The sequence below is a fragment of the Alligator mississippiensis genome, chromosome 7 (genome assembly GCF_030867095.1).
Source record: "Alligator mississippiensis isolate rAllMis1 chromosome 7, rAllMis1, whole genome shotgun sequence".
Taxonomy (NCBI): Eukaryota; Metazoa; Chordata; order Crocodylia; family Alligatoridae; genus Alligator; species Alligator mississippiensis.
In genome coordinates this window covers 87,779,459-87,805,023 of record NC_081830.1, presented here as the reverse complement: position 1 = coordinate 87,805,023, position 25,565 = coordinate 87,779,459, and the positions used below count along the sequence as shown (strand labels likewise).

The following is a 25,565-nucleotide window of genomic DNA, read 5'->3' as shown; positions in this document are numbered from 1 at the left end:
ACTGTGAGGAGAGGGGGAGGGATGGAGACAGAGACGCACGTACAGGCAGGGAATGAAAAGGCTGGTCCTGGACTTTGTCATATGAAAAAGGAAGCAGCCGCCCCGAGTGCAGAGACCCAGGAGCAGGCAGCTGCATCCCCCTCCCCAGCCCCAGCCCCAGACTCACATGTCTTTCCGGTGCTTCTGGATCTGAGCGCGCGCTTTCAGATCCTCCTCCTCTTGCAGCTGCTTGGCCACCTGCAAGTCGTGTTTGACCAGGCGGTTGCGCTGGATGTTCGTCGCCAAGTGATGCTCGACTGCAACAAGACACAGGAGGAAGGTCAGAATCAAGCCATGCTATCGAAGGGCCGGGAAGGAGGGAGTCGCCGTCGGAGGTGATGGGGACAGGTAGCACAGCCAAGCTCTCGAGTGCTTTACTGCGCAGCACCCTCATTGAAACAAAGGGGACGGCTTCGAGCGGAGACCACCGAGCTTTTATGTCTCTGTTGAAGTAATGTCCAACTCCAAAGCAAGACGGCAGATGCTAGGTTTCCCCATGGTGTGATACTCTCTAGATCAGTCTCTTTGTTTTCAGGACGTAACAAGTTACACAGGGGAGTCAAAAGATCTTAAAAGGCATCATTCCTGCATCGTGAGCAAAGCTCGAGCAAGTTGCTCTGTGCACACCCACACTGGCTTCAACCTGGGGAGCTGGGGCACCGATAGCCATGGAGAGGAAGCAGAACAGACTTTAGCGTTGCCCGTGTACAAATGCAAGAGGTTGGGGGGGTCCTGGCACAACCCAGGCAGTTGTGGGCCAAGTCGGTCCCCAATCTATCGGGACTAACACTGCATCATGCCCCTGCCTGCAATGCAGGTATGCCTTAAAGTACAGGCAAAGCCACTGGGCATCGTGGAGGTAAAAAGGGGGCTCAGAGGTTTGGCGATTTTGTGCACCTCTTAGAAACACCTTAAAGGAGCCCGTGAGGAAGTGCTCAGCCCCTCCAGGGCTTGGTACGGGGTGGCAGGTGGGCAGAGGATAGCTGTGTGCCGGCCTGGGACACGGGGGGCAGCTGCAACAGATGACCGGTTAATGAGGATAGACTTACAAAGAGCATTAAGACCCCAGAAGGGACGTGCTATGGCAAAGCCAGAGCTACACGGTCCTCTCCTAATGCCCGCAGAAGGTTTGGTCTGGTTATGAGTTCGGCTGTGGAAACCACCAGCTTCCACAGCCCGGGTTTCAAAGGACAGGCAGCTCCGAAAAGGCAGGATGTTAGGCTGGACGCCTCATACTTACCACGTTCAACCTCACAAGGTGTTTTTAAAAATCATGGCTAACACCACAGGCTCACGGCTTTGCTGGCAAACCTCTCCACCGGGTTTAGCCCCATGAAGACACTTTACTGCAGCCCCCAAAGCACCTATTTGTATCCCTTTTCCTTAGGGACAGTGACAGCAGCAGGGACCCAGTTTAAAGTCCTTGGAGAAAACCACTGCTGCTCCAGCATCCTTTCTGCCCCCGCTGGCTTTCCTGCCTCTGCCCTTGAGATGCTGCAGGGACAGACTCAGGGGAAAAGGGGCAGAGGACAGCGACTTACTCTCCTGCTCCTGCAGACTGTGGGCCAGGGTGTGATCCTCTAGCACCGCGAAGTCTCGGCACACTGCATGGGGGAGACAGAGAGCACACGGGGGTTAATTCCAGGAGCCAAGAGACCGTGGGTAGAGGAAGAGGAGAAAACAAATATTTGCAAATAAATCTGACAGTGAATAAATTTTCACCATCTGCTGCCTCTCGGATCATTTCCTCCCCGCTCCCATCCAGCTATGCTGCCAGGCATGTGTTGGTCCTTTCTTTCCCCTACAGCCCTTCCCCATCCTCCCCCTGCCGGCATCTCTGCCACCTCCGTCGGTGCCGAGTTCAAGGCCGAGGGGCTGCTCACATCACCGCTGCCCCGCGTGCTTTCCCATGCAGCTCCCCTGGCACCGCGCTCCCCCGCGTCGGGCACACCTGCCACAAAAGCATCTTCCAGTCTCGATCTAAAGACCCCGAGACACGGCAAATCTGCTGTTTCCCTTGGCGTCTGCTCCATGCTCCACACCCCCCCCGTCTTTAAACCTTGGTTTCTTATTTTCTAAGTCCAAGCAATCAGCTGTTTTTCTTGGGCTCTTCTCTGCCAGCCCAGTCGGGTACCACGCAGTATTTCCCTCCCCCCAGGGAAGGGAAGGGAAGGGAAGTACATGCTGCGGACAAGTCATTCACCCGCGAGGCATCTTCACGGGCCCTGAAATGCTATTTTCTGCCACCTCAACAAAGGTTTCCAACATTTTTCCTTTTAAAACGTGAACGCCATTGGTCTCAAGCGTGCTACATACAGAGATACAGCCACCTCTCTACATCCTTGCTTATGCATCCAGGCATCTCAGTCCTTCCCTCCTGCAGCACTGCCCCAGAGAGAGACAGATATATCTATATATATTATATATCTATATATATATGAGAGAGAGAGAGAGAGAGAGAGATCTAGATGGATAGATAATGGTGTTTCATATCTCTCTCTCTCTCTATATATATATATCTATATCTATAATTTAAATGAAACACCACTAATATATATATATATAGAGAGAGAGAGAGATCCATAGATCTCTCTCTGTCTGTATATATATCTAGCTATCCATAGAGATATATACCTGTATCTATATAACTATATATGTATATAGTTATAGATATATATAGATATATATATAGGAATATATAGCTATATAGAAAGAGAGACAGACAGACAGACAGATATCCATCTATAGTGGCATCTTATTTTAATCATGGAAAAATGTGGATTTATTACTTTTTTTAACCCAAAATTAAGGATTTTTTTTTAAATCAGAGAAAACCAGGATCCCTGCTGATAAATCCCACAGGCCCATCTATCACCAATCCCTTTCAAACCCCAAGGGAAGCACCTTCGTTTCCTAAGGACTGCCCACGGGTGGCAACTTTGCGAGATTTCTCATTCACTGGGTGTTTTTAGCCATTTAACGTGCGCTTTATCAATATTACGCGGCACTGAAGTTTTAGCTGGGATTTCACCTAATAGTAAGTCTAGCAAAAGTCTCTCACCTCCACAGAGCTATCTTGAAGCAGTCATGTCTGTGATTGCCAGGGCTGGTATTCATTAGCATTTCTCTCCCTTTAACTCTTTACTGACTGAAGCTTTTGCCCTCTTATGACATCCAACCCCATCGATACTGGTTCAGCAACCATGAGTCAGGTGTAAGACAAACAAAAGCCATGAGATAAGTTTAAAAAAAAAAATTTAAAAAAATCAAGAGAGTTTAAAAATTAACTCAATCATGCTCTCTTCCTCGGCCTCCTGGCTGTTGCAGATGTCAGCAGGTTACAACCTCAAGCTTTTCTCTATTACCATGAGAAATAAAAGCTTACTTTAGTATGATTATTACTGCTATGATTATCATCCGAAGCTGCAATTCTCCAGCATTCACCTCCCTTTCGGCAGCAGACAATTGGTTTCGGGCCAACCCTTGTCCGTGGCTTTACTCCCGGGCAGGGGGAAGTCAGACTTCTCCACGTGAGCTTTTTCTGGGGCTTTATTTGTTTTTTACATTTTCAGAAGAAAAAAAAAATCCCACTGCTGACTCTTCCAGCATCTTGCCACACTGGACCCTGCAAGACCTGCTCCCGGCAAAAACCAAAGGGCCCGGAGAGGGGGATCAGGTCGGCAGCTATGTCCTTGGAGGTGTTTAAGACCCAGCTGGACAAATATTTGGCTGGGGTGATGCAGTTGGGGCTGGTCCTGCTTGGAGCAGGGGGTTGGACTAGATGTGACCTCCTGAGGGCCCTTCAACCCTCGTTTTCCAGGATAAAATATGACTATAGCATAAGGAAGTGGTAAGAACAAATTCTTAAAGAAACCAAGTAGAAATGGCCCCGAGACAAGCCGCACAGGAAGAGGCTCCCCATGCTCCCCCGGCTCCCGTCTGGAAGGAGCAGTGCTTGGGAGCAAAGCTATTTCCACACTGGTTTATATTTGACTTGTTATGCCAGCCGGTCGCACGCCCGTCACGCACACGTGGGACAGGCACACACACACATGCACATGCCTGTAGGATGTCTGCTCCTTCTTTCTCCAGTGTGCACATGAAACATCGGCACTAACTAAAAATAACCCAGGACCTTCCTTCGCCCTCCGCGGCACAGAGCAGACCCGCAAGCCGCGCTGGCACTGGGCTTCCAGCCACGGTACCAGGAGCTGCACGTGGGGGAATCGGCCAGAGGATGGACATAAGCATTGCCATGGAATAGGTCAGACCCTAAGTCCGATGTCCTGCGTGACACGGGGGCAGAGAGCACAGGATGGATGGGAGCAGGGTCTGACCAGGGTTTTTCCACTGTTCCTCTCTCGCTTGCCGCCGTGCTTTGATTTTTCCCAGCGCGATGGAGAACAACCTGCAACCAGGGACCCAGCAGAGGGGTCTCGCATGTGGGCACGGGGGTGCTCACTGCAAAGAAATCACAGCATTGCTGTCTGCCAGCGTCACCCTGCGCTGAGACGCCTCCTCCTCCTCCTCCTCCGGAGCAGACCGCGCGCGCTCACGGCCCGTGCTCCAACGGCCCCGAGGAGAAAGGGCAAAGGGAGAAGAAAATCTTGCTAGTGGAGGAAGAGGAATCTAAGGGTGATAAGGTTGGATATTAGGAAAAACTCTCCCTACGAGGGTGGTGAAGCACTGAAACAGGCTCCCCAGAGAGGTGGTGCAGTCTCCATCCTCGGAGGTGTTGGAGACCCGGGTGGACAAAGCCCTCGTTGGGATGATGTGGATGGGGCTGGTCCTGCTTGGAGCAGGGGGTTGGACTAGAAGTGAATGTTTTCTGTGATTCTCAGCCTGGGATCCATCCAGGGCTGTTTTCCAAGAGGATGGGGCTGCACGTTTTGCCTGACAAGCAAACCCAGATGCCTTGTGCTTTCTCTCCTGCTCGCCCATGCCGCAGACAGGCTGCCCTGTACGGGAGGGCCTGCATGGGATGCTCCCGGGTGCTTCCCCTGCGCAGCGTTCAGAGAAGCCAAGCGGAAGAGCTGCTCTTTGGTCCTGCCTCGAAGGAAGCAGCAAAGGGGCTTCCCAGACAACCTGGGAGGACGGAGCTGCTGCTCCAAAGAGAGTAACTCGAGAGAAGAAATGAGAGGAGCCTTGCTGCTGCGTGCAGAGCTGAGCAAGAGGGACACGCAGCGGGGCGGAGATGGGGACAAAGGTGGCAGCGGCTGCCTCACGATGACTCATGTCAAGCATGGATGTCCCAGCTCGCACATTTGCTTGCAGCTGTCAGAGGGGAAGAGGACACAAAAACACAGGGAGGTGTTAAGTTGCTGCTTCTGGGCGCTCACCTATAAATAAACTACACACTTCCTCCAGCCTGGGCCTCGGCCGCCAAAACCACCGTGCAGCTGCAGGGAGTGGTGGATGTAAGGGGGGAGCCGGGACTGCAACAGCAGGGGCTGTGCGTGTGTCACACATGCCCATGTGCTTAGGAGGAACTGTGTATGTCCATGTGCGTGCATGCCTGTGTGTGGGGAGAGACAGACACATGCCTATGCATGTAGGAGAAAGTGTGCAGGGGTGTGTATGTGTGTGTGCACATCACACACGCCAATGCATGTAGGAGAGTCTGTGTGTGTGTGCACGCATGTTACATACATGTCCATGCATGTAGGAGAAAGTGTGCAGGGGTGTGTATGTGTGTGTGCACATCACACACGCCAATGCATGTAGGAGAAAGTGTGTGTGTGTGCATGCATGTTACATACATGTCCATGCATGTAGGAGAAAGTGTGCAGGGGTGTGTATGTGTGTGTGCACATCACACACGCCAATGCATGTAGGAGAATGTGTGTGTGTGTGCACGCATATTACATACATGTCCATGCATGGAGAAAGCGTGCATGTGTGTTTGCACATTGCCCATGCCCATGCATGTAGGAGAAAGTGGGTGTATATGCATGTGTCATGTGCACGCACATGCACACTTCTACATGCATGGGCACATGTCACATGCATACCTGAGCATGTAGGAGGAAGAGAGAGAGAGAAAGTGTGTGTGTGTGTGTGCACGCACACACACACACACATGTATGTGTGAAATACGACCTTCTACATGCACAGGCACAGGCACAGGCATGCATCTCATACATACACACACACACCTAATTTTGTCCTACATGAATGCCCACGCATGTGACATGCACTTGCACACTCTCCTAGATGCATGAGCATGTGTGACATGTGCAAACACACACACACGTGCACACTTTCTCCTACATGCTTGGGCATGCATGTGACATGCACACACACACACACACACTCTCCTACATGCATTTGCATGTGCCATTCAGATACACACATACCTGCACACTTTCTCCTACATGCACAGGCATGCGTATGTGTGCATGTGTGTATTCATGTGTCACACATGCCAGTGCATGTAGGACATGTGTACACGTGTGTGTGTGTGTGTGTGTGCTTACTCATGTGCCCTGCATGCAGAAAAGAGTGGTGTCTCACACATGCCCTTGCATGTAGGAGAGAGAGAGAGAGAGAGAGAGAGAGAGTGTGTGTGTTTGCACATCACACACATGCCCATGCACGTAGGAGAGTGTGCATGTGTCAAACACATACCAGCACATGTAGGAGGAAGTGTGTGTGCATTCATGTGTGTGTGTACATGTGTTGTGCCAGTTCATGTAGGAGGACATGTGACTGTGTGCATGTGTGTGTGCTTGCACATATGCCCTGCATACAGAACAGAGTGGTGTCTCACATGTGCCTGGGTGTGTAGGAGGAAGTGTGGCACATGCAGGCCTGTGCAAGGAGGAGGAAGCTACCCCAAAAGTCTGCCAGCCAAGCCTCTCGATCCCACACGTGCTACAACGCCAGCAGCCTGTGCACAACACACAGCCGTCGCCCACGGCGCGGCTGACATCACTCTGCCTTCTGCCAGAGGATCCCAAAGCACTTGGCACCTGCCAGGGAGCTGGCGCCTCGTCCTTCCGCTCTTCCACCCATTGCACAGCTGGGAACACAGTGACACAGAGTGATTAGGCTGCACGCCCTCCCATCCCATTCCCTTCCCCCTCGGCACTCCCACCACTCAGGCGACCGCAGTATCCGAGCCCCTGCATGGGGAGAGGATACTGCCAGGCCCTCCAGACGTGCCGACACAAGCAGGAACCAGGAGCTGGGCTAGGGGCCGGGTTGCTGAAAGCGGGGTGGGGGGAGTTGGCTCGTGGGAATCTGTCATGAAAGGAGATGCTGCGGAGAGCTGCAGGTGATCCCCCGAGCCAGCCTTGGATGTGCTTGGGAGGCATCTGTGCAGCCCTGGAGACCCGCATGGCTGCACACACCAGGGCACACTCCTCTGCCTGGGCACAGCGCTCGCTTGGAGCTCCTGGCGAGGCATCAGGAGGGCTTTTTGCAAGCCCAGACTCTTGGCCAGCTGCAGCAAGGCCCTGAGGGCAAAGATGAGATCGTCCCAATGCAAAGAAGGAGCCTTGTCAGCGGGCCAGGCCGAGCACCTGGCATCTCCTAGCAAAGCTAAGGGCAACCGCAGGCAGGATGTGGCCAAGTGTTAAGTGGCAACCAGTCAGGCAAACCAAGCAAACCGAGCTCTTTGCTCGGGGTGCCTGTCACCAACTGAACGACGGCCAGTTTCTGTTCTCCATCCGCGCGCAGAAACGAGCTCAGTCTGTGCAAAGCACCAAACCCCCCCTTTCTTTTGGCCGATTCGTACGGTGCAGGGCAGCGAGCTCTGGCAGCCTGACGGATGAAGTAGGCTCTCCAGCAGACGGTTCGGGTCCCTGAAACGAGGCACACGAGGAGGCTAAAGATAACAGATGAATGCACAAGAAAGACTCGCTTCCCCTCTCCCGGCCTGGCTGCGAGCTGGGCAGGGGAAGAGAGAGGCTATAATTGGCGAGGCCCACGAAGCATGAACAACAGGTTTCGCCCGGTGTGGTTAAGCCAATGTGCCTCGCTGCGGCAGGGTGTGTGCTTGGGCTCAGCTGGGAGAGGAAGCCACGCCACTGCTGGCATCCCAGACGCTTCCTTCCTCTCTCAGACACCTCCACAAAGAAAGCAGCAGCCCAGCGGGGTCCCTGCTTCTACCCCTGTCCCGGGGGCGCTCGGAGCCCCAGACGCCTTGCACAGCACATGCAGATAGACGGCTGCAAGGCCTCTGCACTCAGCCTTCCCGGCGTGCGGGGAATAAAGGCATGAAACTCCCTTTGCCTTAAACACTTGGTTCTTCACTGCAGGGCTCTGCCGGTTATCACAGCCTCCCTCCGTCAGCGTTTCCAGCACGGAGGCAGGGCAGGGAAAGTGAGCTAACCACAACGGCAGAGCAGCACAGAGGCACGCACAGCCTGAGCTCTTCTTATCTTGCTGCATCGCAGCCAAGAAAGCGGAGGCAAAGTTTCTGCGAGAGAGTCACGTGCTTCTGGAGCAGGCTGGAGCCTGGCCAGAGCAGACCCTGGACGCCGGCAAACCCATAGACCGTAGCTTTCCTCTTAAGGACCCATGCACATGGAGAGCATCTTTCTTGTTGATGACTGGCTCCCTTAGGTACGGGCACTTGGAGGCCGATGTTCAAACTCTGACACGCTGTGCAAAAGCCTGACACATGGGGGGGGGTGCTGCTTCACTTGCACACCCGCCTCCAAAGCGTGCAAGGGCATTCGGAGGCCGATGTCCAGATCCTGACGCCCCATGCAAAAAGCCTGACACATGGGGGGGGGTACTGCTTCACTTGCACACCCGGGTCCAAAGCGTGCAAGAGCACTCGGAGGCCAATGTCCAGATCCTGACACCCCGTGCAAAAAGCCTGACACATGGGGGGGGGGTGCTGCTTCACTCGCACACCCACCTCTGAAGCGTGCAAACTATCTCATGGGTTGGACAGACCGTGCTGCCCCGACCTCGGAGGACAGACAAAGGAGGCAGGAGGGGCCGTGCCGCAGTGGCTGTGCAACACAGACCAGGGCTTTCACGGGGCCGGGATACGTGCAACGTTCACTGGGGAAGAGACACCGCTGACAGAGAAAGAGGCTCTGTTGAAACCCAGCGGTGCGTGCAGCCCTGACGTACACAATTTTTGTGCAGGGCTAATATATTTTCAATAGTATTTGGCTGAGGTAAAAAAAGTGTGTGTGTGTGGGGGGGGGGTTAGTATCTGCCTGAGCCTGGCTTACACACCGCTCCACACGCTGCTCGTGCAATCTCCTACCCTGCATTCACGTCCGCCTGGGTCAGGCTTCCCATCTGCCATGCCCCTTTCAGCAATGCACGGATGGCACAAACCGGACCCTTTCTTTGGGAAATGCTCAAAACCCCCCCAAGGTTTGCCCCGCTCCCACCTCCTGTTCTCCGTCAGCCTCAAGCACCGCAGGATCTGCAAAGCAAAGGACATGGAGTTCAAAAGCAGCCGGAAGGTGTGAGTCAGGCCCAGCTCAGAGCTGCTGCACTTCCAGATACTCCAGGTGGGGTGCATGAAAGGTCCACCAGCTCAAGCCACACGCACAAAAACAGCCCCCTAACAAGCTGTCAAAAAGATGACAAATGTAGCCGGGAGCATCAGGTACCGCTGGCCCCAGCCCAGCGGGCTTGGGAGGATGATGAGTTATTAAAATCCTCCGACTGGAGAGAAGTCGAAACCCCGCGCTGGCTCTTAACAGCTGGGGCTGGCCAAGCGCCTCCAAATTAGGTCACTTCTCAGAGCGAAGCTGGCTGCTGGCTTGACTCACGCGGTTCAATCTGACTGCAAAGTCACCCGCTCCGAGATAACGGGCAAGCCAGATGTTTCCAGAGGAAACAGGGGGTCTCGCCGATGCTTCCTCCTTCTCTCGAGAAAACAATGAGCAAATCAGCCCGGTAAGGGCCTGGCTCTGGCTTTGCGGCATCCAACTTCCTGTCCTGCCGCACGGAGAAGAGGTCCCAGGACTTGTGCTGGCCCCAATCGGGCCCGTCTGGAGCGGGGCAGTGCCATGCACACCCCTTCTGCACTCGCTTTGCCCCAACAAGGGGGTAACACCAATGTTTTTGCAGCGCCCACCACACGCACAAGCGGGCTCTCTCCAGGGTCAGCTCATTAACACGTGCCCTACAAAGGGAGATTCAATCCCAGCCCTTTTGGCGCATGCAGAGCAGGCGCGCCGAGCTTCCCTGCAACCATCATCTACAGCCGAGACGGGCCCGGGTTAGGCACATCGTGCCTGAGACCTCGCTCATCTTGTGCAGTCCGTGCCCAGCTGCAAACTGCCAGGAGCAGGGGACCAGCTTGGAGATCCCCGAGCTGAAGATGCTTGTCGATCCCAGCACACACCGAGTTCGGGGGTCTATACCCCACCCTGGGGTGCAGAATAAAACATGCTTGCACAAGGCCAGCACGCTCCCTGGCCATCCTTGCAGAGAGCAGGGGAGAGGCAGGACTATGGAGAGCAAAGGCTGCCTCTGCCTCAGCACTCAGGACCTCGGGTCCTGGGCAGGGGCCCAGGCCCTGCTCCATCTGCCGCTCTGTCAAGCAGGCGCCTGCCACCATCAGCACAACCACTTCAAAAAGGAAAAACAGTCTGTCGCCAGCGCTCGGGAACAAAAGTCTGGTTTTTTAACCCCTAGCATAATGGAAACAGGACCCACCCCGCTTTGCAAACCCTCTTTCCCTTGTGGGGGCTGGTTTGCACTCTCACTTCTGTCACCAGGCTGGGTCGGGAGCTGCAAAAAATAGCCCTGGGCTAAATTAGCATCTGGTGGGGGCAGAGGTGTGCTTTCATACTTTCGTGACAGCGCCCGACCCATGGGAGACGAGATCAGCTGCTTGTTCCTAACACTTTGCAGCCAGCGACTCCAGGTGCCGCAGTGCAAGAGGCTCGCTCAGCTTGCAAACCCAGGGAGGGGAGGATGTCCGGAGGCTCAGTCCCTGCTGGAAAAAAAATAAAAATCAGGCCCCTTTACAATGGGTTCAAGGTGTTCCCTAATATCTGAAGTCACCAGACCCTTTTGAAATGCCAGGCTCCATGCCTGCTGTTTAGCTGGGGCTGCCACCCCAGAAGCAGCTGCATGTCTAAGGCTGACCCATATGCCTCTACCGTGTCTTTCTCGGGCCCTACAGCAGCAGCTAGCAGGAACAGATTCGCACCCCCAAGTGCTTCCACGTGCGCGTAATGCAATGGAGAGGTTGCAAAGCACGGGTGGGATGGAAAAGGAGAGGATACAGCACCTGGAGCGCGAAGTCCTCCATACGGAGCGGTTGGGAAGGGGACGACAGTCAGGCACTTCTCCAGCCCTCTCACTCCCCTCCACACCCCGTTTGGCTTGCCTCGTTATCGTATCAAAGCCCTTAGGGCAAATATTTCCTTCTGTGTCATCTCCTCCCTGCACCTGGCACTCAGTCCCCCACCCACCTCCCAGGGCTTTTCCAGCAAGGCATCACCAGGATTCAGCTCTTAATGCCTTAGGCCGCTGCTGCTCAATCTTTCTAGCCTGGAGGTAACCCTCAATGGGCACCAGGCCCCGCTCAGAAAATGCCACCTCTTAAGTTTTTCCCTCATCTTTTGACTATGGGAAAAAATAATAGAAGGATTTTTTTGGTTGCAAAGAAGTCAGGAAGCCGGTCAGGATGCCTTTAGCAACCTGGATCCTATTGAAACCTCTGGGTTTATCTTGTGAATTGTGTTTGCACACCTCTGTGCAGCCCTGCTTGAGAATCACTGCCTTAGGCAACGAAAGCAGCAAGGTGGGCAGACAACGGGGACGCTCGCATTGGAAGGGCCCGATGCATTGCTGCCGGGCCCTTCCCGAGGCTGCTCACACCTGCCCGTGTGCACCGTGCGACACTCCCACGTCACAACGGGAGCAGGAGTTGCCCACCTGCGCCAGCCAGGGGTGCTGCTTCCAGCTGCACCCCTAAGAGATGAAGGGGCAGGTCACACGCTGCAGGGAAAGCGCCGGTCTCCAGAAGCGCTCCAGGGACTGGCTCGGTCTCCGTTCTTATTTCACATCTGGGATGCACGTGACGCCGTGTTCGTGGCTTCGTTCTCAGACTGCCCGGGCCCGTTTCTATTAACTCCCCGCGGGGTTGCAAAGAGGATGGAGCTGGGCTGGTCTCAGCGGGGGCAGATGACAGAAGGAGCAATGGGCTCAAGTTGCAGAAAGGGGCGTTGAGGCTGGATATTAGGAAAAACTCTCTCACCAGGAGGGTAGTAAAACACTGGAACAGGTAACCTAGAGAGGTGGTGCAGTCTCCATCCTTGCAGGTGTTTAAGACCCAGGTAGACAAAGCCCTGTCTGGGATGATGGAGTTGAGGCTGGTCCTGCTTGGAGCAGGGGTTGGACTAGATGTGACCTCCTGACGTCCCTCCCAAACCTCATTTTCTATGATCCTGTAAATGTTTCTATTCTCGCTGAAACCCATGCAAGCAAGAGCAGAATCCGTCCCACTACAAAGGGGATCGGGGCCCAGCGCGCACAGCTGCACGCTCCCCGCGCCAGCATTTCACACAGCGCTTGCTCCGCTCGGGGGATTCTTTCCCCCGACATCTGGGCGCCAGGCAAATTATTCCCGCTGGATTTTGGTGCGCTTGCTTTGATCCAGCCGAGAGCGTCCCCATCCGCTCTTCTGCCACACGCGCACAGGCAAGCGCTCCCAGATGGACGATGCGTCTCGTCTCCACAGTCGTGCTCCTCCATCGAGCCAGCCCTTCCTTCCCCCCCCGGTTTAAAGTGAATCCAGGGGCCCCCTCTGCTCCTCTGCTGGGGAGCGCAGCTCCGATCGCATCAGCCGCTCCGTGCCCGATGGCACCGTGCCCGAGTCCTGCCGGGTGCTGAGCCCCCATGGGAAGTGCTGAGCACCGCTTCTCACAAGTGCGCTGGTGCTCTTGCACCCTCCTTTCATTCCTGCTCCATCCAAGCGGTATTTCTAGTGGGAGTCAGTTGTCTTCCTCATTGGCATCTACCCAATTCCTGCTAAACTCTTCATCCCTCGGGTGTTAACCACCCTCTCTCCTTCTGAATGGGCCTGATGTCTCACCAATCCAGCTTGCCTTTCTTCTGCCATGCCACTGTCTGTTGGCTGCTCCTGGTCATGAAGCTCCTGCAGACGCACTCCAATCAAGCGCTATTCGATTTTGCTTCCATCTTCAAGCCTAGGCCCCTCGCATGTTAGTAAAGCTTCTGGGTGATTTTGAATAGGAGAAAAATGTGTGTTGTGTTATATGAGATGATGCACCTCACCGTGGGCACCCCCCTTTTCAAAATCCTCGATCCGCCCCTGGCTCCGATGCTCGAGAATGTGGCGTCGTACCGGAGGAAAGCAACGGTGGCCTAGAAGGATGCACGTCTCTGGGGGTGGACTCTGAAAAAGCACCCAGCTTGCTTTTTGGGGGTTGCTGTCTGTATATGCCTTTGCATAGTCCTTCCAAGACCATGGAGAACCAAACCAGGCCTGCTCCACGTGGCTGGCACCAGGCTTTCCATACAGCTGCCCCAATAAGACCACTGCCCAGGAGCACTTTACCCAGTCGTGATAGGGTCCAGCTCAGCAGATCATCCTCTTTTTTCCAAAATAGCCCCTGGGCGTCCATCTCCATCCCACCTGGCGTGAATGCAATGTGCACAGCGCTGCCCGCTCTGGTTTGCACAGCTGCAAAGGGGTGCTAAGGCACTGGCAGCTGGGATTTCCACGGCGGGAGTGGGTGCATGTAGGGCAGGGGGACCCTGGTCTGGCTCTGTGGATGATGTGGCTCCGTGGACCTTATTTCTGACACCCGTGACTTAGCTGAAATCCCCACGTTTCACCCCAATCATAAGCTAGATCACTGGAGCCCCATTCAGAGACGCTGCTGGGAGAGCTGGGGGAGGAAGGCAGCATGAAGGAGCATGGTTTTCCCTGCAGCCTCGAAAGGGGAAGCTGACTCGCTCCCTCTCAATCCTGAACAGCAGCAACCGCAGGGGAAGAGAGACGCCAAACCACGGCCGTGGTGCACCGGAGCCAAAAAGGTCAAGCAAGACTGTTTGGCTTGGCCGGGGACGAGGCGTCTCAGTGGCACAGTGGGTTAGCGGGCAAAGCAAGCCATCCTCGATGGCACTTCCAGGGCCTCACGCGGCGCCTGCCGAAAGGAGCAGAAAGATGCCACTGAGCTTCGGATGGGTCCCCTGAAGGGCATCTCTCCTAGCCCGGTTCAGCGCTGTGCAGGGAGGCCAGGACACAAATGATCACAGCAGACAGTCTGGCAGCAGGCGCTGTGCAAACACGCCCAGGGGACTCAGCTCCTAGCTAAGCAGACAAGGGTGGGAGAAAGGGAGGAGGGTGCTGAGCCCCTTCTACAGAGAACTGAAAGGGTGAGTCCCCAGGCCGGCAGCAAGCGACTGAGCTGCAATATCGGAGGGGAGCGACCGACACCTCCGAACAGCATAAAAGGATCGAGCAAGCGCTTGGAGGGTAGCACGGGGTGCCCTGGCCCTGCCCGATTCCTCTCCCTGGCTCCCAGCACCTCGTACTGCGAAGGACGACGCTCCTACAACAAGAGCCATGCAGGACTCTCCCACGCAGGTCGGATCACACGTGCAACGAGCCCCGCGGCCTCAGCCCATCTCTCGCTGTGTCCTTTCCCAGGCAAAAGGCTGCTCCGCCTCGGCGGCGCTGGAGGCAACTCGCTGACCCGCGTACCGGGCTTGTGACTCGGGCGCTCTGCCCTCCACCCCCAAGGCTGCCCAAATCCAACTAGCAGAAGGCCAAATCCCAAATTTCCCCGGACATCAGTGAAAAGTCATCATACGACCACAGCAGGTATTATTTTTTCCTCCAGGACATGCCTGAGAAGACCCCCCTTTGCACTGAACATGGTGCCGACAAGCTAGCTTGTATAACCCCTTTGCAATTCGGGCAGCCGTCAAGGGCTTTTCCTCCATCCTGGGTTAGCTGTGGGCACACATACCACAGCATGGGACAGTCACTGAAAAGCCCATCATGCAATCAATTAATTTGGACAGCAGTGTTTTGCCCGATTCCCTCTGGTAACCCACTGGTCACTAGAGGTGGCATTCAGATCTCGATGGCACCTTGGCATCCTGGTTCCCTATCCGGGCCGTGCAGTCTCCACGACTGGAAGTTTTTTAGGAGCAGGTTAGCTGGGATACTTTAGACAAGGATGACCCTGCCTGGAGCAGGAGGCTGGCCTAGACGGCCTCCTGAGAGGCTCACCAGGCCTATTTTTCCCCCTGCGATGTTAAATTCTCCATGCATTTATTGCGAGGTCTCCGTGACGTTCAAGCAAAGCTGCAGAGAAGCAAAAAGGGGAAGGCAGAGCCTGCTGCTCAGCGCCCACGAGTGTGAACGGGAGCCTGCCAGCCCCGGGGAAACCTGTGCCAAGGAGGAAAATAAAAACACAAGCCCTTCCTGTTCCCCGCAGCTGCGTCTGCCACGACCACGCACGAGGAACCAGTCAAGCTGGCCTCCGAGCAGAAACCGCGGCTTTCACTAGTGCAGCTCGTTAGTTTAATGAAGTCAAATGAGACACGGCAATGAGCGTGAACCCAGAATGGAGCCATTGTCACCACCACCCATGCACGGAGAGACCCAGGAACAATGAGGTCCTGTCTACTCGGAGCAGACAGCCGTGTCTCCTGAATTTAACCTCTGAGTCTATCAAGTCACAACAGACTGGATCAGCCTTGGTTTCCCAAGACACTTTCTCTCACTTCCTTCCTACATAACTGAAGAGGAACATTGGTCTTCCCTTTCCAGAGGGCTCTTGTCCCACCTCTCTGGCTCTTTTCACTGCTGCAATGCAGCCACCTCTGGGGTGGAGCGTGACAGCTCTCAAGCAGCACACAGAGGCTCTTCCCAGCCACTTCGGCTAGCAAGGGAAGAAAAGCCACATCCACTCACCACTGCAAATATGGACAGAGGCAGGGAGCTGCTTAAGGTGAAACCTGGCCAGGAGGCTGTGGCTCATGCGAATAAACATTACACAACCTTGACTGACCACAGTGGTCAGAAATGCTCGCTTCGCTTCCCGTCCGAGATGCAGCACGGCCCGCTGCCAAGTGGCCTCGAACAGCCGGCACAAGCCCGGAGGTCTGCTGCTATAGCTCTGCAGGTCGACCTGGACCAGCAAATGCTCCCGGTGGAAAGACTGCCTCTCCCACAAAAAGCAGCTTTTGCAGGCAGAGCTTATGAAAATGAGCTTATCTTGCTGGGATCCTTTTATCTTGCTGGGATCCTTTGATTATCTTGCTAGGATCCTTTGACCCTAGCTGACTTCCTGCCCCTGGGGCAGGGGCCTGGACTTGATGATCTCCCAGGTCCTTTCCAACCCTAACGTCTATGAAAATGATTGAAAAAAGCCTTTTTTTTTTTTGCTTACCAGTATCCCCACTGGTATAAGAGCATCATTTAAAAAGCCCTGTCACACCTCTGACCCAAAGTTTGAAGTAGAAGGGTAGATTTGCACCTTCGAGACTAACCAAAGTGTGTGTGTATACAAGCTACTTTAATTAGTGTATAAGGTGCACATCCACCCTGCTTTCTACATGACTTCAGACTAATGCAGCTAACTACATCTCCCCAAAGTTTAAAGACCCGGCCTCAGCAAGAAGTGCATCGATTTGAACAACCAGCACAGGTTCCCGCAGCCTCAGGCTGCGCTTCGCTGGCCTCTCTCAGCTGATGCAAAACCTGGCAAGGCTGCAGCAGAAAGGCAGCAGGATAACACCTGCTGTCCTCCCAAAAAGCACCTGGCATCTTCAGTTGGCACCCAGCACTGAATCGCTGCCACAGGGGAGTTTATGAGTAACTAAACCAAAGGAAGCAGAAGAAAGGATTTTCAACCCATTAATGAATCACTAAAATGACCTTTACCCAAACCAAAGAATGTGAACGCTCCCCTAAAAAGGATCGACAGCGATTGTCTGTATTTGGAGCACTATTACCTCCTCGGATATGAAGCTGCTAAGGGCAGAAATGATGAGTAGCTGGTAAACCCACGTCCAAGCGAGGCCCAAATGCAGTGCAGTACTTTAGATGTGTTGTCATGCAAAGCACCAGAAGCAACTGGGGCTGTCCAGAACACAATTTAGATCCCATCACATCAACTTCACAAATTTTAGCCACGTGCAAAGGGTTTTCCAGTCAAATTTGCCTATGTAGGGACACCCAGGAAAACTGATCCCAATTAACACAGGGTGAGAATTTAAGGTGGACTGATTAGACTGCACTGAACTGCCTGGATACTCATTCCCAATGAAGGCAGCCTTCATTTAGCTTAAGTAGCATTAGTTTATTTTACTCTGGAATTGGCTAGAAGTGAATTAAACTGGTGTTACTTAAAGCCACTGCGAGTCTGAATGAGCATGCAGGCAGGAGTTAAATCAGTCTAATCAAACTGCCGTAGACATTAATTCAGATTCATAGTCTTGGGTATCCATGTGTAGACGTAACCGGAGGGTGAAAACCCGGCACGACTGAACAAACAGGGCCAAGATTCATACTCGGATTGAGACATCTGAACACTGACCTTCTTCCTAAGTGAGACACAATAGAAGAAAACTTCATAAAGTCTGCCAGCTCCCTCATCCCCACATGCCATCTACTCAAAAAGTGTTGAGACAACTTGCATGTTCAGACACATACATGCTGCTATGTGGCATTCGCTTTGCAAAACCCCTGATTGAGCCACAACGTGGATGTAGACTGTGATCACGATATTAGACTCCTACAACTTCCTTCGACTTTGGTGAAGTTATTGCACATTTTCATGGCTGGAAAAAGCTACCAATCCTGTCCCCTTCAGTACCCGTTTTTGCCCCAAGAGCTGGGTATGATGAAGGCTGCTGACTTTGAAATAGTGCTGCTCAAGCAGGCAGGCAACACACATCCTCGTCCCTGCTTTACATCTGGGGAAAGTAAGGCACAGACTGGGAAAGACCCAGCAAACCTATAGATGAACCAGGGACTGCTCCCAGCATCTGAGTTAGTCCTAAGATTTTACTCCCTTGAGCAGCATTTGGGCTTTAATGCCCAAGAACGCCCCCACGCCCAGCAGTTTTTCCTTATGGAAGAACGCAGACATCAGAAAGCTCGCAGCCCAGCTAAGTAGTTACGATGCACGCAAAATCAATGAATCCGGGTGACAGCCGCGCTATTCCCACCCGTACGGACCGTGCCTACGAACCGCGATGCTCCCGCGCAGTCTGGATGGCACCGATGCCGCGTTTTAATGCCACCCTGGGCACCGTGGCATTTACAGTGTCGCTAGCCCAAAGGAGGAGCCGTGAGCCGTCCGGAGCTGTGCAAGGCGCACACGCACGCTACTCTCTGTACCTAGCCCTCAGCCTCTCACCCTGCAAGAGCTGGGAAGAGCATATTTGCATGTCAATGGCTGAAATAGTCTCCCAGATACTTATTGTGTGAGCCAGCCCTGGAAACAAACCTCGACTCGAGACATGTACAGATGTGCAGGGCTCCCCTCCCCCCGGCTCTTGCCGGGGAACAATGCAGAAAGCAGAGCCCGGCTCGGGAGCAAGGAGGAACAAAGCGCCCGAGCTCTGCCCATCGCTTCGGATTAGAGACAAGGGCAAATCACCGCGTCCTCCTCTGCCTCTGGCTCGGGGAAGTTCCCATTGCACACGGCATCCCCTGAGCCGAAGCCGGATCTCTGCCCTCCGCCCCCAGCCCTTTGAGGATCTCTCTGGCCCATCTGCAAGGATTTAAAACAGCTGCGGATTAAAGGCAGGCTTAAAAAAGCAGCTGTCCCTGAGCTGCCACCCCTCCCCGGGCGCCGATCTCCCCCCACGCTGCAATACGAGAGATTCACGGCACAAATGGCCGTGGAAAGACGCGGGTCACCCAGAAAACGGAGCCCCGGCAGGACCCGCGCCGCAGGCTGCACCGTGCAGAAATGCCACGGATCCCGCTGCGGTTGGATGCGCGCCCGGGCTGTGGTGGAGGCCGAGGTGGCTTAACTAGCCCACAGCTCGCCCGCCGGCCAAGCCCAGCGGGCAATGCACGGGCTCCACAGGGCACACGCGGACTGTCCGGACACAGCGTGGGTGGTGTGCCCCCAACATGCGTGTGCACACATGATGCCAAGTACACCTCCAGGTGCAGGACCCACCCCATGCACTGCACATACACACACCCCTACAGAGCACACTTCCTGTGCACAGCACGCACAGAGGATATACAACCCCTGTACAGCGCGCACGCACACACACACACACACTCTCCATACAGAACACCCCCATGCACAGAACACGCACCCCATACAGAGCACATCCCCCATATAGGACATGTGCACACCTCAAACAGAACACACCCGTGTGCACAGAAGACACACACATCCCATACAGAACACACACCCTCTCCAATATAGAACACAAGCACACTTTACACAAACACCCCCTCATGTACAGAGCACACTCACATACATGTCCCATACAGAACACACACCCTGTGCACAGAACACACATACGCACCCTCCATAACAGCACCCATCATACACAGAACACACACATTCACATTCACACACGTACAGCGTGCAACCCCCCTGTGCACAGAACACAAACCCCATATGGCACGCACCGTACAGAACACACTCCACTGTGCATAGCACATACACACCCATACAGCACACACACATATGTATGCACATGCACACACCCCCATACAAAACAGCCCACCGTGCACACACCCCCATACACCCCAAACCATAAAGAACACAGCCTACTGTGCACAACACACACACCCTCCCCTCACAGCACACACCATACAGCAGACACCCCACTGTGCAGAGAACACACACCCATACAGATATGTGTGCACACACACACACCCTTACAGAACAGTCCCCATGCACACACACACACATGCACACCTTCCATACAGCCCACACCATATAGAACACACCCCACTGTGCATAGCACATACACACCCATACAGCACATGCCATACAGCACACACCCCACTGTGCACAGAACACACACACACACATCTGCACGTGCACACACATCCCCCATGCAGAAAGGCCCCCCCATGCACACACACCCCCTACACACAGCATACACACACACACATGCACACACACACCTCCCCAAGCAGAAGGCCCCCCTATGCACACCCCCCCTCCATACACACACTGTACTGTGCACAGCACATGCACACATCTGCACATGCACACCCCCCATACAGAAGAGCCCCCCACGCACACACACATACCCCTCCACACACACACACACACACACGTATGCACATGCACCCCCACTGTACACAGCACACACACAACACACACCCATACAGCACAGCACACAACCTGTCTCCCGTACGCACACACACACATGCACACCCCCCATACAGAAGAGCCCCCCATACACACACACATACCCCCTCCACACACACACACACATGCACCCCCCACACTGTACACAGCACACACACAACCATACAGCACATCACAGCACACAACCCCTCTCCCGTACGCACACATATGCACACCCCCCATACAGAAGAGCCCTCCATGCACACACACATACCCCCTCCACACACACACACACATATGCACATACATCCCCCCAATGTACACAGTACACACACACACAACACACACCCATGCAGCACAGCACAGCACACAACCCCTCTCCCGTACGCACACACATGCACACCCCCCATACAGAAGAGCCCTCCATGCACACACACATACCCCCTCCACACACACACACACATATATGCACATACATCCCCCCAATGTACACAGTACACACACACACAACACACACCCATACAGCACAGCACAGCACACAACCCCTCTCCCGTACGCACACACATGCACACCCCCCATACAGAAGAGCCCTCCATGCACACACACATACCCCCTCCACACACACACACACATATGCACATACATCCCCCCAATGTACACAGTACACACACACACAACACACACCCATACAGCACAGCACAGCACACAACCCCTCTCCCGTGCGCACACACACACACACACACACACACACACACAACCCCCCCCCTGCACACACACACACACGCGCGCGCGCGCGCACCCCCGCGGGTGCTCACCCTCCTTGACGCCGGGCAGCTTGGACTGGTCGATGTGTGTCTCGGCCATGGCCGGGCCGGGCCGGGCCGGGCCGGGACACAATGTAGCAGTGCCCAGGAAGCGGAAGCGGCGGCGGGAGGGGCCGGAGCCGGGGCCGGGGCCGGGGCAGCCCACGCCCACGAGCAGCCTGCAGCTCCCCGCAGAGGGGCCGGGGCCGGGGCCGGGAGCAAGGGTGTAGAGCTGCAGCGAGGCGGGTGTCGGAAAAGCTTGCTCCGGCGGCAGGCGGGCGGGGAGCCCTGGAGCAGGCTGCCCGGGAGGCTCCGCGCCTGGAGGTGCTAAGACACAAAGCCCTGGCTGGGAGGAGGCGGCGGGGCTGCACGTGGTGCTGGAGCTGGAGCCGGAGCTGGCCCCTGCGCGAGCCGTGGCCGGTGGAGGCGCTCAGGGGTGGCTCCAGGGGGCACTGGGGCCCGGGCTTGCACCCCTGTGCTTCCCTGCTCCACCCAGGAGAGCCCAGCACGGCATGGCTGGAGAGGGCGCGCAAACCGGCTGATGTGGGTGCAGCCCTGCCTCTGGCCCCTGCCCCACGTTACATGTATTACGCAGTAGCCCCACCGGCGGTGCTCCAAGGGAAGCTGGACACCCTCGGACAGGGATGATGTAGGCACACCCGTGCTTCTTCACACGTTACATTTATTACACAGCGGCCTGGTGGATCGCACAATCATGGGAGATGTTCCAGGAGAGGCTGGACAGCTGCTGGAGGGGGATGAGGGAGGTGCAGCTATGCTCTGGCCTCTGTCACACATTACATATATTACGCATTGGACTGGTTGGTGCAATCCACGTAAACTGGACAAGTCATAAATGTGACCGTCCAGCTAGAAAAAAAGCAATCGGCTACAACAGGAGTGTTTGGAAAGGTGTAATGTCTCTATGGCTGGTTTCTTATCCAGCTTTAATTGCAACCTGTAGCAGGGCCTTCGGTTCTACTATGGGAACTTCCCAGGTTTCTGGGCGTTGCTGGTTCCCCCCACCTTTCCGCTGCATGCATCCGGGTTTTAAGCCCTTTCAGAGGCCGTGGGTGTTGGCTGCAGCCCGGGTTAGGGATGGGGATGGGGCTGTGCCAGTGCTCCTGCTGGCGCCAAAGCTGGACGGTCCTTGCCTCCTGCTCGGGGTCAGACCGATGCCACATTTGGGGTCAGGAAGGAATTTCACCCCATGGTCAGATAGATATGGACTGGGGGGATGCCTTCCTCTGGGATCTCTTGAGTGTTTATAGCAGGACATTGGCTGCCATGGTCCCGAGCTTTACCTGGGGCAGGTTGGGGTGTGATGTTTTCTCTCACGTCGGGGATGATGGTAATTTTGCAGAGGTTAGATGATGGATTGTCTGGGGCGGTTTGATCCTGCCTCGGGTTGTTTTATATGTGATGATGATGCGCCTCACCCTTTGCACCCTATGCTACCTCTGCCCATGGCTGCACTTCTCCTGAGGGGGGGAGAAGACAGCACCTCACCCCAGGCTGGGTGTCCCTTACTGGGCTTTTCTCCACGCAGGGAAGCCCATGCATGGGCTTAGACATCCCTTGCTGGGTGCAGATTAGGCTTTTCTCCATGCACGGACTTTGACAGCGACAAAGTTTGGTGTAGGGTCCAGGTGGTGGGTGCAAGGGAATCTCTTGACCCCTCCAAAGAAACCTCAAATACACGTTCTGCGTTTCCCCACTCAGATCTGCATGTAAAGGAGCTGCACAGCCCAGGGGAGCTTCCTATTGCCCCGGAGCCCAAATGGGGTCCCATGTGGGGCAAGTACCAGCCCCGAGCTCAGCAGATGTCTGTTTGCATGCTACCGTGCACGGCTGGGGGAGGCAGTGGGGCTGGGGGTAGGGTCTGAATGCAGCAAGCCTGTGTTCGGGTCCCTATGCCCCAAGTGGGAGTGTGGCTTCCTGGGGGGAGAGACAGAAGTTTCTTTGTGACTTGAGTAAGGCTTCGACTTTCTCTTCCAGGACGTCCTCCTAGGCAGCAGAGGAAACAGCATTTAGAAAAAAGCGGCTGTCAGATGGTTATGAAAAGGGGTTGGAAACCAGCCCTGAGAGCCGTTTCCAGCAATGCGCTCCAGCTGGAAGACTGCATCAAGCGGGGCTCCGTCAGGGGTCTGTGCTCAGGCTGGTGCCACGCGGTGTCTTCCTTAGTGACTGGGCTGATGGGAGAGAGAGCAGAGCTGCTAGATCTGCGGGTGCTGGCGGGATGGCAGGGACAGCCAGATGTGTCAGAAAGCAGGACTTCAATTCATAATAATCTCAACACATGGGAGAAAGGGTCAAAAAAAAAATCTATGGGGCTATTTGGCATGCGCAAGTGCCAAGTCCTGCATCCCTGTAAGACTCACCGGTAGCATCAGTGCAAATGAAGGAAACAACTGGGAAGCCACTGGTCTTACAGGCAAGGATCCAAGGATGATAGCAGCTATTAAAGGATCCAAGGATGGTAGCAGCTATCAAAGGATCCAAGGATGATAGCAGCTATCAAACCAACCCTTGATCAACAACATCATGCCTTTGCCAAATGTGTGTGCCATGATCCCTCAGGACAGTCTCAGCTCTTCTCCTTTCATCACTTCTTTTAAAGAGAAGGATTTCAGGGGAGGGCTCTGAAACAAGAGAAACAGGACCCTTGCCAAGCCAGGAAATGCAGAGTTAAAGGATGCAACACCCCTGGCCAGGATGGAGGAGCCAGCCAGTGTAGGGGGAGTAGGTTGGCTTGCGATATTGGGGAGAGACCCAAAGCAGGGTGGGGAGCAGATGCATCATGAGAGAGCACGGAGCAGCTGGTCATATGCTAACAGCACCTGCTTCTCCAAGGACAACTTCCATGCCCAGTCCTTGGGTGCAGCGTGCAGGAGCAGGGAGGATCACGTGGCATTTCCCCTTCAGCTGACTAAAGCAAGGGCTCTGTTTCAGCACAGCATTTGCTAGGAGGGCCTCAGGGAGCTCCAGCAAACCAAAAGATGGACACTAAGGGGAAAGTTGTCACTGGTGGCCAGTGAATCACCCAGCTGACCCCGCTCTAGCCCTGCTTGCTAAGTGTGACCAAGATGCTTAAAAGCAAAACTGCAACAGGCACGTTATCTGCCATGTGGCTTGTGTCTAATAGTGCCATATGGCACAGGGATAAAGGGCCACGTGGCAAGAACATGCCCATCAGGAGGAAAGTGCAGGGTGGAAGTGGAGGCATCTAGGCTTGGTGTGAGGCTCACCGCCCGACAAGGGCGAAGGACATAGGAACCAAGAAGGAAAGCAGTGCTGTACATAATCGGCAAGGGGACAGCAAGAAAACCTGGTCTCGCAACCGTGTAAGGTTCAACCTGAGAACAAGCATAATTTCCAGACTCCTGACGAAGGCAAGGCAGAAGGGTTTGCCTACATCCTGACGACTCAGGCATGTGGCTGCAGTTACCATGCTTGCCTATATGAATCAGGCATTTGCGTAGGCTATCATCAAGGCTGCATGTGCTAATTAGCTGCAAAATCATGTTTGCGGCTTTACCTACATGGTTTGGGGCTGATTTTGAAAGCAGGCCCCTGGGAGCACCCAGTGTTCAAAGGGTTATGTTTCTCATTAATAAAAGCACCTGGATACCTTGCCAAGATGGTCTTTATTAATGGAAATGGGCACTAGGGGTTGAGATGGTGCATCTGTCACGGACTGCATTTTCTCTTCTTTCGTCTCCTATGAATCTTGCCGGTTCATTTGTGGAGCAGAAGGACAGAAATGCGGGGGAAGGGATGTTGGTCACGTCACTTAAAGTGTAGTGGAAAGTGCTGAGGTGCCAGGGAGACAGGTGTGGCCTGCCCGTCACCTGAATTTGGTTACAGGGAGTGATATTTGGTCTGGCTCAGATGGCTCCAAACTCTACCTTGGCCTGGATGAAACATCAATATAATCTGGGTCTTTTATAGCAAGTCCAGGCGGACGACAATCCATGCAGCGGCCTCAGACTTATTCCCTGGCTCTCACCGTATTTCAGCCTGAATTGTCTGTCTACATCTTAGACTCAGAGAATCGTAGAAAACGAGGGTTGAAGGGACCTCAGGAGGTCACATCTAGTCCAACCCCTGCTCCAAGCAGGACCAGCCCCGACTGGACTACAGCATCCCAGACAAGGCTTTGTCTACCTGGGTCTTAGAAACCTCCAAGGATGGAGACTGCACCTCCCTGGATAACCTGCTCCAGTGTTTTACTACCCCCAGGTGAGAGAGTTTTTCCTAATATCCAACCTCAACTTCTCTTGCTGCAACCTGTGCCCATTGCTCCTTGTCTTGACACCACTGAGACCAGTCCAGCTCCATCCTCTTTGAGAACAGCCTTGGATCCAGTGGCTCTCATGCCCAGGGCATGGGGCAGCCCATTGCAGATTTATGACCTATTGCCACATGCAGGAGAAGACACAGACCACATTTTTGGGGCAGAGATGTGCTC

The 25,565-nt window shown here is 54.5% G+C and overlaps 1 protein-coding gene and 1 long non-coding RNA gene across 3 annotated transcripts in view; one reads left to right on the top strand and one right to left on the bottom strand.

Annotated features, from left to right (window-relative positions):
- Window positions 1–21,244, bottom strand: part of CCDC50 (coiled-coil domain containing 50) — a 49,939-nt gene extending 28,695 nt beyond the window's left edge. Inside the window, exons 1-3 of one of the 2 annotated variants that reach the window (XM_014607109.3) lie at window positions 21,107–21,244; window positions 1,581–1,643; window positions 167–296 (exon numbers count right to left, since the gene is read on the bottom strand). In XM_014607109.3, the coding sequence (XP_014462595.2) occupies window positions 167–296; window positions 1,581–1,643; window positions 21,107–21,155 (242 nt within the window). In that variant the 5' untranslated portion in view covers window positions 21,156–21,244. Of the gene's footprint in view, window positions 1–166; window positions 297–1,580; window positions 1,644–10,813; window positions 10,834–21,106 lie in introns of those variants that run through there. The other variant, XM_019499044.2, reaches the window with a different exon arrangement.
- Window positions 21,245–21,342: 98 nt separating this feature from the next.
- LOC109286057 (uncharacterized) lies at window positions 21,343–24,729 on the top strand. Its single transcript, XR_002093979.2, has 2 exons — window positions 21,343–21,418; window positions 23,093–24,729. It is a non-coding gene; the product is annotated as an uncharacterized LOC109286057 (long non-coding RNA).
- Window positions 24,730–25,565: the final 836 nt, after the last annotated feature.